Below are 11,670 nucleotides of genomic sequence, written 5' to 3' on the forward strand. Positions count from 1 at the left end.
CATGTCAGGTGAGCTCGGGGATCCGTGTTCGTAAAACGTCTTTCATCACCGTCTAATTTTAACATGCGAGCGTCGGCATATGTGACAGTAGCCTGTCAAAATATATTTAATAATACGATCAGGTTTGACCTGAATGAAGAAATTAAACCGATTCAAATGTTCAAATTCAAGTAGATTTTCGAATTTCACGACTAAGCAGTCCAAATTACTTTTTCTTTTAATACAGCTGAATGTATTTACAGTCGATCTGATATTCAGGTGTGTTTTAAGTAGAGACCGACCGATATGGATTTTTGGGGGCCGATGCCGATATCGATATGAGGGAGTGCGAGATTTTCGATTAACGATACACTGGCCGATATATATAGATATATAGATAGACATTTATATATCTATCTATGTATAGTTTAATATTATCAGGAAGAAATGTAATTCAGGCTTGATATTCTAGTTTAACCATAAGCTTTATCATAAATAACGATATGTAAAATGAAAACACAAATACGACCAAATATACTGAGCTGGAATTAAGTAAAATAAACATTTACTTATTTCATGTAAAATGTTAAACACTAATGCGTATTTTGTTTCTGCATTGTTTGTTCTGTACGATAAAAGATTTCATATAGGTAAACATAAGCGCTGAAAGGCTCATAATCGGCCAATATTCAACAGATTAATCGGCCACGCTCTCTATAGTCAACAACCCCCACCACGTTTTTTTTTTGGTAATTGAAAGAAGCATCTCAGGCGACCACCAAAAAAAGGTTTTTTCAACATTATTCACCAACAGCAATTAAACGGGACCGAGTTGAGCTGGAGCAGCCGACGGAGATGAAGCAGCGCGTTTCAGGAGACTCGTTTCTCAACGCCGGAGGGATTCAGGTCCACATCGCTATTCACTTAACAACAGGGAGAAAACACACACACACACACACACACACGCACACAAACACGCACACAAGCACACACACACACACACACACACACACACACAAGCACACACACACACACACACACATACACACACACACACACAAAAGCACGCACACAAACACGCACACAAGCACGCAAACACACACACCCTCAACCTACACACACGCGTGCGCACACACACACGCGCGCTCCCGCGCAAAGCACTCCTTTGTTGTCTGACCTTGACAATTAATTTGATACCTGGAAAAACTGCTTCCCGAGCGTGTCTGAAGTGTGTGTGTCTCTCAGCATCGAGAGAGAGAGAGAGAGGTTTGAGTGGGCGATGCTATTGACTCTCGCCCACTCTCCATCCCCACACACACACACACACACACACACACACACACAGTCTTTACAAACAACCTCTCCTCTCATGGGCTCAAGGACACAGTCACACTGAGATTTATTCATATTCATGTTTGAACCAGGTACATGTACGTGCTACATGATGCAACTCGGTGATGCGGCGAAAGGCTGTTTACCCGATAACGGCGGCGACAGGAGCGGCTGCAGGATGGAAAGGGTTTTTTTTTGGTAAAGATTACCGGCACCAGAGTTTATCAAGTGGATGCAATGGAAGTGGAATTTTTTCCACCTCGAGACACGAAATGCAAACTGCGATTTCTTCTTCATCTGTAAGAGAAAATGAAGAAAACGGGTTCTTATCTGCCCTTTTATTAATTTGCTTGTTATCGCCATATCTCTATAAAGTCATTATAATGTGCATTTCTCCTAATTCAATCAGTGCAAACCTAATTAGGTCACACTCACCACTGTGCTGCTCTGAGTTTCCTTTCTCCAACAGAAATTCTGTTTTAAATCACCAGTTAGCCAATTATTTCACATGTAGTGTTTTCCAGAATAGAGAATAATCCGTTCCAATCGGCTGTGGTCTTTTCATTTGAAAAGTATAGGACAGGAAAGTGTTGAAACGGTGAAATAAGTAAGTAAACATGTGAAATGTATTTAGAAACTAAACTGAATGTACAATGTGAGCTGTCCGAGTACAGGTGCTCCAAGTTATTAGACAATTTACAGTATTCACTGTAACAGTGCATACTTTTATAAGATGATAAGATCGAAAATCTCAATCTGCAAAATAACAAGTAACTATTAAATAATTGTTCTGGAGTAAATGTAGGAGTAATATAAGAAGACCCTCTAATCAAAATGTGATTGAGTATATATAACTTTCATTAAACATAATGTTTTGACTTTAATTACTTGCGAAATGTACTCAAAATATCAAGAATAATAAATAATAGTTGATAGAAAAATGTCACCTATGAGTGTGATATGTTTGAAAATATTATTTGTTTTGTTGCTGGATTGTCTTAGTTTCATTTTTTTACTGTTGCAGTTGGTTGAGTAGAAATGCTTTTATCTATTTTTAAAATAAAAGTAGAAATACTCATGTGCATTAACATTTAGTTTCATGGTATGGTGTAGAAAGTATCCACAAAAAAGAAGTACAAATACCTCAAAACTGTACTTAAAGAGAGTACTTGAGTGAATGTACTCGTGAGTTTACAGACTCGTCCGACGCCGTTCCGTCGCCTCGTGTGTTGACGTGTTGCGAGTCCAGATGTTCGGACCAGATGCTCCACATGTTCACTGACCTCGACACAGACTGTCCCCGTCACTGCAGCAGCTGCGGCATCGCGGCCTCGTACTGTACAGCTTCACGTCGTACTGTACCAACGCCACACTGCAGGGCCGGTGAAGGAGAAGACGTGGCTATTGTTTGTGAAGATGCTGTCATGTGAAACAATCACCTGCTCATTTGTGGCAAATCAGAAAGCACAACGGTAAGTTGTGCAGCTGCGGTTTCTGTCTTTGTAACTGTTCTACACAGTGTGATCATAGAACATTGTGGAAACTGTTACGACGACAGCCCCCCCCACCCCCCGCCCCCCGCCCTTCGTTTCCAACGGGCACAAGCGTCATTTCTAATCGCCCCACCTCAGAGATGAAAGTCATCTTTTTTATAATTAGCTCGTGACAGGTTCTCAAAGTGACGATGACCCATTTTCTACAGACTTTTTTAATTGACTCTACTGTACTCAATTAGAGCCATGATGAATTTGTATTATTCTGTCAAGTATTGTCAGTGAATGCAGATCAAATTGCTGTTTTCAGAAACATCCAGTGCGAGAAAAGAGCTGAAACACTCACACACGTTTTCCTCTGCGGGTCTTTGAACATCCCACAATTTTTTCCGTCATTTCTTTTTCCAAATCTGCAACCAAGTCCAAGTAGGTTACACAGACGCTACCGCCCCAAAGCAAAGTCAATGTTGACACACACACACTGAAGAACTGAGCTCACGGGATCAATCAATACAGAACCGGTTCTTCATGTGTTTTTGAATATTGATCGCCGAGGTCTCTGTCATGCTTTGCTGAACCTCCGGTGTTTCAAGGCCCGAGGGGGTTTCCTGACTTTCACACAAGAACAAACACACACACGTTCCTTTGTACATTAATATGCACATACTACATAATACAGAGTTTCTACTCGTTCTCTTGTCTCAAGGTCTAAAAGTCCTTCTACAATGCGCCTCGTCCTCCGCCTCATCTAATCTCTAATCCCTCTCGTCTCCCGGCTCAACTGGTTTTAAGCGGTGAAATCGATTAGACGTCGCAGCTTTCTCTGGACTTCAGAGCAGCTTTTATTTCTCACCACGTCACCTACAACCATAGATCAACTATAGTTAAAGCTTCCGACAGCAGAGATGTTTGGTTGACGTTAACAACAGATCTTCCATTCGTACAAGAAGTTAGTCGTGGAGTTCCACAAGGTTCTGTGCTGGGACCGATACTTTTCACTTTATATATGCTTCCTTTAGGCAATATTATAAGAAAGTGGCACATAAATGTCCATTGCTACGCAGATGATACCCAGCTCTATTTATCTATGAAGCGAGATGAAACTTATCAGGTAGACAGACTTCAGGACTGTCTTAAAGACATAAAGGCCTGGATGACTTAAAAACGTTTACTTCTAAATTCACACAAAACTGAGGTCATTGTACTAAACTCAGAGAAACATTGTGAGCCTATAGTCACCTTAGATTTAAACCAGGACGTGTCCTTTGACTCGCACATAAGACAAGTCTCTAGGACTCTAGTCTTCTTTCACCTGCGCAATATCAAGAACACTAGAAACATCCTGCCTCAAAAGGATGCTGAAAAACTAGTCCATGCATTTGTGGGATGTAACCTTTGTTTCCACTGTCTACCACAAGGTACGTTAGGTGTGATGGTGCCTTTAAACCCCACCAGGCCAATCAGAGAGTCTCTGCGGGAGTCGGGACAATTTGAGAGCAGCAAAACACTTTGCCGATCACATCCGGCTCCGCTCGGACAATTATTCTTCAGTCACCAGCTTGTTGTACGAAGATGATGAACATGTCTGCGTGCTGACACGGCAGAGCGCACAGCTCAGTAGCTCTAAAGCTGCCGGGGTGAAAAACAGCAGCATGAGAGCTTCGGAAAATACGATATCAATTAATGCGGCATTCAGAACTGGGCTTGACACAGCAGTTAGCGTTTTCCTCCTCGGGCAGCGAGGGAGGTACTCAAGCTCCGTCCCGAGGGGGAAACCCGGGGATTAGCTGCACTGTGACCTCGCTGCCCCCACCACCTCTTCTTTCACTGTCCGCCACGCTCCTTTCTCAGATCCATCTTTTTTCAGGAGTGTTGCAAACAAACGGTACAGCCCCAAATGCTGAGAGACAATTTGGTTTAGAAAACTAAAAAGGTTAAAAGAACCGTAATAGACACAGTTTCTTGCACAATCTTCTCAAGGTCTGATACTTGCTGATGATTAAGTATTTTGTTATTCATGAAACCTTTTCTGAATAAGGACGTCTCAGATCCATCCTTTGTAGCAGCGTTGCAACTGAGGCAGAGAGTTTACAATTAGTTTAGAAAAGAAAAAAAGGCTGAAACAGCCAACTGATCCTTCGTTTTCATTTCGGCTTCATCATCATTAATCACAGTTGTTGTGGACCGATGATGACTCCAAGGGAAACTGAACATTCGGGTTTTTTTGCAAAACCAGTCGTCCAGAGAAAACAGGATTCTTGGCTGTTATTCCTGTTGTCGTACAGTGAGCTGTCGCAGGCGGACGTTCGCCTCGGTCGGTGCAACCTGCTCGGGGTAAACGTTAGCTCGTCGTCCTGAATATCCCGTCTTAATTTACAGCTCTGCTGCTTTCAGCGGCACGTCTCTGTGTTCAAACCAGATGACATTTTTAATCAATGCAAATACTAATATCCGTAACACCGTGACGGATGGGTCTGTTTTCCCTCTCATCCTTTTACTGCTTCAAATCGCTTTTCTTTTGAATAACTGCTCTGTTGAATTATGTATTTTATTCCACACTTTAAATGTTAATTAAATGTTTAAAATATTTTGCCTATATTCTTCTGCAACATAGAAGGAAAAGCATGAATAATTATGAAGCTTTTGATGTTAACCTTCAATTTGACATGTTAACAAACCTTTGTAGCTAAAAAAGAAATATAGAAAGAAAATAAAATGCACATCCCCCTCAGGTCAGTTAATGAGTTCATTCTATCGGTGCAGTTTTCTATTGTAGTCTTGCGTCTCCACTCTTTATTGACCAGGAGATAAAAACCTCCGTCTTTGCTCTGAAATCTGCCTTTATCCGTTTATTCTGGGATTACAGTCACGTGCTCAGGACCAGTGTCGACCGAGCTCCAGGGAGGATTAACATCTGGAGATCAATTCACGCTTTGACCCTTGACCTGGTCAAACTGAGCCAACTGCTCAGACCCCCCCACCCCCCCACCCCCATCTTCTCCATTATTATAATCAGGACTGAGGTTTGAGAGAAACGCTAGAGGACATTTTACTGTGTAACACACCACAACGTTTTACTGTTTTTGCCCAAATTCGCAATTGGACAGCTGCTGTTTTTAGTGTCAGTACGACGTCGAGTGGGAGTCGTTAATAAACCTCAGCAAACCTCATTCAATGTTATAAACCTCATGCAGTCGCAGTGAACGGTCACAAAAAAGTCTTTTTTTACAGTACATCTATCTATATATCTATATAACAAAATACTTATATCAAATAGTAATATTCTAAGGCTACTAAGGTTTAAACGACAACATACCATAATCAAATTGCTCATTCCTGAGCATATGTGGTTGCTCTGTAATATTGTGAGGTCCCGACCTTATTATGTGAAGTGCCTTCAAATAATGTATGTTGTGTTTTGGCGCTGTACAAATACAAGTTAATTGAATTGGAAGAATTGACCTTCCCTCAGGCTGCAGGCTGAAACCATAATGGCAGAAGATTTGTTGCTCCACATTATGAATTAAAAACTAAAGCAAATTCTCATTTCTTTTACTTTTCGATAACCGTTGATTTAGACGGATGAAGTGGCATCTATTGCAGTTAGATAATTTAGCATGAAATTACTGTTCAGCAAACTTTTAGTTGACTTGCTTTAAAATGAGAATCTTGTTTTTAAGAGAGAGCAACTTGAGGTTGCTAGCGAGTGACGTGGTCAATCCCTGCTCAGAGGAACGAGCCAGCGACCCGCGATCCACCAGCAGCTTCTCATGCCATCTTTTTTTCCTTTTGTCCCGTCTAGATGCGTCCAAGACGACGGACGTCCCGGAGGACTTTGACATCGACATGGAAAACCCCGAGACCGAAAAGGCCGCGGTCGCCATCCAGTCCCAGTTCAGGAGGTTCCAGAAGAAGAAGCGCGTGGAGAAGTCCTAGTGACGCGGCGGCTCGGGGACGGCGGTGTGACATTTGCATGTGAACAAATTCATACCTGTTGGAACCTCCAGGGGGTTGTGATGGGTTTCGGGGGGGCGGGGGGTGTAGAGAATGCAATAGCCTGTTACATCATATTACATGTCTGTGAACTTTTCAATTTCCTATTATGATAATTATTATTTATTATTATTTGACTGCTGTATCGATAAATAAGTAACAAAGGGTATAAAGATCTGGGTTCTGTCCTGACACGTGTTCCGTGTATCATAAAGTCTAGCTGGTGTTTGTGTTAGAATATGTTTTTGTACTTATACCTGCAACCCCCCCCCTTTTGTTCTGCTGAGGACGATGTTTCCTGAAATCACCTGTAACTTGTTTGACCCGACGGAGCTGAAAACTGACGTTACCGTAGATCGAAGGTTGTTTTTAGAAAACTCGGAGCTTTTCCATCCTGAACAGAATGTTTCACCCAGAGGTGTTTTTTTTCTTTCTTCTTCTTCTTCTTCTTCTTCTCACCCGCATGGTTCTATCAAGCTGTGAATCAATATACGTTGAATAAATAAAGACTCTGTGTGGAAACCTGTGTACGGCGCGTGTAAATGGCAAAATATGACAAAACACTCCGAGCTACGACTGCTGCGGCGCGTCTGATAGATATTCACAGCAAACAGCGCAGGCACGAACACACACTCAACACCAGCTCATTCACACGTGACGTACAGGGTCTGCAGCTCCGGGTCATGGTAACAACAGGTGGCCTGGCCGGAAGTCCGACGAGCAGCCATAAATCAAGCGATTCTGATCCCCGCTCATGAATGGGCAACATGTCGAACCATGAGGGTGAAGAGCGACAACAGCACAGAACCAAAATCCTGATGAATCTCCATTTCGGCTCGGGCACAAAGATTGTAGGGAGGGACTTTAGGTGTCAACCGCATGACTCCGTGGACAAAACCTGCCTAGTGACAACAGTCCAGGCTGCTGGTGGCGTCAATGGTGTGGTTAAAGTTTTCCTGGCCCCTTGAGGGGCAGTAAGCGCTAGCTAGCTGTCGCTTCTGTGTGCGTGCCGAAATAAAATCTGCCGTAAAGGACGTGCTAGCGACAGACGAGCTAGCGACGGACGTGCTAGCGACAGACACTACAACTCAGGGGTTTTGGACCTCGTGGCTAGCGTGTCGGCCTCCCATACCCGAGGCGGCGGGTTCGAGGCCTCGACCAGTGAGGTCAAAACAATCAACACCAAATAATATTTCTCCAAAAATTTGCGTATTTCTCCTTTAACACATCATGTTTTCAATGCCACTATCCGAGTGAATAGTTGCTGGCTACTGTAGAATTGTTTGGCTCGAATGCTGAGGAAGATGGTAGGGAGGCAGACTCAGCAGACATCTTGACTCTCCGATGATACAAAGACAATAACTCTGAAAATAATTCAGGGCATCACGTTCTCACCTTGTTCTCCCTCCTTGAGACGCTTCTTCTTCTTCTTCTTCTTCTTCTTCTTCTTCTTCTTCTTCTTCTTCTTCTTCTTCAGACCAGATGCCTGAGGGCACATTCCTGTCATCCACAGGGCGTTACTCCTCCAGAAGCCAAAACTCCAACTGAATATATAGGTTGTTCAATCATCACCTGCACCACATACAGTGACCTTCATACCAGGAAACATTAATTGTTATTTAAGTCCTTTCCTCAACATCCTTTCTCATTACATCACTAGTTCACTATATTAAAGGAAAACATCTCAACTCATTATATTAACAAACAATAAACCACAAAACGAAACATTCCAATTTTAAAAGAACCCCCCCCTTCCAGTTGGTTCAACCCATGATGTCCGCGATGACATCACCAACACCATAAAAACCAGGAATTTCTGGGCGGGGCCTCCCTTAACAAACAATTGTCCTGCATGGTGGATCTGAACAAAGGAAGAAAACAATTACACCATTTCCAAACCTGCAACATAATGAAGGTAAGTGAACGTAACTTATGGCTGTGTGTTAGCTTTAACATGGGCTTTGTTGTGAATTGTAGCATAATGCTAACACAAACAAATCAGGGATAGTGAGTGAAGCTAGCCTGACGTAGCCACATTAATGCTCTCGGTTCATTTTCAAATTCCACGAGATGTTACCAACGGACACGGACCAAAGTCCTTCCAAACGCAACTGTGTAGAAACAACAAACAGTGAGAGCAACGAATCATGTGACGTCTGTTGAGCGACGCAAGATTTGTCCACAGACTGGAGCAGAGAGGAGATGACGTGTGTGAAGATGATTCCACAATGTCTGTGAACCAGTGTTGTCGTGTTTTGTTGGAGAAATGTGAAAATATCTGTTACTGTTTAGTCAAATGCTCGTCAATCAGCGGCAGCCATCTTGGTTGTTTACCAAAGTCGCTTCCCACAGAGTCGTGGTATAAACCCCGCCCCTTATCAGATAATCGGATCGAATGATTTCACCACATTCTGATTAACAATGATAGCACTCAGAACGCCCAAAAATATTGTTTAATTCAATCAGATGATCTGGGTCGAGTATTAAAATGAGGTGATTTGTTTTGTTTGCTTTTGTTGGTTGAAAACATAATCTCCAATGAATTGTGGGCAATGGTAAATAGCTCTGCTCTGCTCCCTATGGCTACCATTCTTTTGTTCTTTAATGTTATTTTGTAGATTTGTTGTGTTTTGTGGTTCATATCATTTATGATTCATTTTAAATGTCATTTAAGAAAAAAAGATTAAATACAGTAGCGATGGTAAATTATAGCATAAATGAACACACGTAGAAAATAATATGATAATGTGTAAGATGACCTCACAGCTCCCCGGAACACCCAATGGCCACAGTCGCCTGGAGGCCGGTTCCAGCACGATATCCAATCATGTCACAGGTCATCTCAAGCCGGCTCCATGAACCATGAGGTCAGTGTACTGTGCTTCCGCGGCCTTCGCAGTCACCAGATCTCAAAGCGAGAGTGTCACCTGTGGCATGCGGCAGATTAGCAGCATGAATGACGAGAAGAGTCACAAAGGAACGTTTCCCGACGTCCTGTTGAATCCCAGTTCTGGAGCTGCGGGAGACTGTGCTGCCGCTCCTGAGGAAGTGAGCACATCGTCTTGTAACAAACTATAAATAGAAAACCGCTCAAGAAGCGAGCTGGGCTGAATCTATTCCCTCCTCGGCCCGACGACCTTTTCCATGTGGAGCCAGGAGAAACCGACTGATTCCCACTGAGCTGCTCTTCGCCTCAGGCCTTTATTTCAACACACCGCAGCTACATGAACGTTGTATGTTCCAGTTCAGGATCAGGGGTTGACACGTGACCGTTCCAAAATGTGAAAGGAAAGATTTTTCTTCCCCGTCTTACTGGCCCAGCCGTGCCCCCCCCCCCGGCTCTGTGGGATTGACTTGTGGGCAAAGCAGCTGTCACAAACAAGCTCTCCTCCTTCTTTCTTTTGAATTTTTTTTCATTTTTTACAGTTGATCAGCAGCAGCACAGAGCTCCCGTCATCATCCGAGATGCTGTGTGTCGCCTGCAGGTCCAGGAAAAACACCTAGGTCGTCATTCGCTGGTTTTTCTAGAGAGAATAAAGCAGAGCTTTGGGCAAAATCTGGACCGATGGCAAGCAGCAGTACTTAATGAACTGTGGATCGCCAGGGAGAGAGGACCAACACTTAGCGTCCTGCCTGGAGTCGGCTTGTGTCTGGGCACAAGAAAGGTTTCGTCCTCCACAGGACGTCGAGCGGTGTCCAGCAGGTCAGAGGTTGAGAAGGAGAAGGATGGCGACGCTGCATCAGGGCGGCTCCCTGGGCCCAACTGTATTACAACGAGGCCAGCGACCCGGAGGAATTGGTCCTCGCCGCGGATCAGCTCCGTGAGCCTGCGAGGATTAGAACTGCTGAGACGAGTGTCGCCGGTTTCCCCCCCGATGTCCACGGACAGATGATCTACAGTGAAGTGCGGAGGAGGGACAAGAGGACGTTCAGCAGCCGCTACTTTCCATCGTGTCATGAAACTTTGCTCACGTCTTATTTTCGTCGTGATAAATTGGTACGGCAGCGGATTTGGTGCCGTGACCTTTAGACTTCCAGTGAAGGTCGTTGAAGAAGTTCTCCTGTTTGTCTGTTTGCTGGCTTGTTTTTATTTTCCACCCACGCAGACGATCCCGCCCTGTCCTCCCGAGGCCCACGGAGGATTGTCCCAGTCCTCCCGAGGCTCCGCTCTCCTCCTCCTCTGTGTGTTTGTGTGGAAAATGAATTCAAGAATCGCGATAGTCAACAAATGGAGATTTTTCCTCTGATCTTCCTCGCGTCTCCGTCTCCGTCTCCGTCTCGTCTGCGCCGCTCCCAGCTGACGGAGGCGTCTCGGATCGGGAGGCTGAACTGTGCCGCGAGGTGAATTGGAGATAGATCGCCAGACAGACTTGTTCCATGTTTGGAGTCACTCATCGTTCAGAGATGTAGTGTACACAGATCTGTCTTTGGCCTGTTCCTCTGATGTTCACAAGGTACACATGAATTCAGCGTTTATGGCACATTTCTGTTTTCTGTGTCCACGCCAGGACGGCTACTGAAATCAATTTCACACTCACGTGGTCACTGATAATAATGAATCAACCGTGTTCTTATGTGAGCAGACATTTCCTTGATTGGTTCACAGCCACACACACACACATTCACTCCAATGTGCAATTTGTATTTCTTCAGAACAAGTGGACACGTACGAGGTTTCGCAGCCTCGTCGCAGCCTCGGCCCCCTCCCGTCGTGTGATTGGCTGAGACTCGCTTCCACGGTCCCCGTGGATGTAGAGATGGATGATTCATTCAATTTACATTAGTCATTAGCAGCCTGTCACGCTAACGCTAACGTGGATCTGCGGGCGGAGGACTGATGCTTCCTTTGATTCCATCACACACCATCACTGTA

General features: G+C 44.1%; 1 protein-coding gene across 1 annotated transcript in view; it reads left to right on the forward strand.

Moving 5' to 3' along the window:
* The window catches only part of pcp4b (Purkinje cell protein 4b), a 32,915-nt gene extending 25,596 nt beyond the window's left edge, over positions 1-7,319 (forward strand). The window contains exon 3 of the mRNA XM_035623376.2: positions 6,607-7,319. Within this exon, the coding sequence (XP_035479269.2) occupies positions 6,607-6,740 (134 nt within the window). The 3' untranslated portion in view covers positions 6,741-7,319. The remainder of the gene's footprint in view (positions 1-6,606) is intronic.
* The last annotated feature ends 4,351 nt before the right edge of the window (positions 7,320-11,670 follow it).

The sequence above is a fragment of the Scophthalmus maximus genome, chromosome 11 (genome assembly GCF_022379125.1).
Source record: "Scophthalmus maximus strain ysfricsl-2021 chromosome 11, ASM2237912v1, whole genome shotgun sequence".
Taxonomy (NCBI): Eukaryota; Metazoa; Chordata; class Actinopteri; order Pleuronectiformes; family Scophthalmidae; genus Scophthalmus; species Scophthalmus maximus.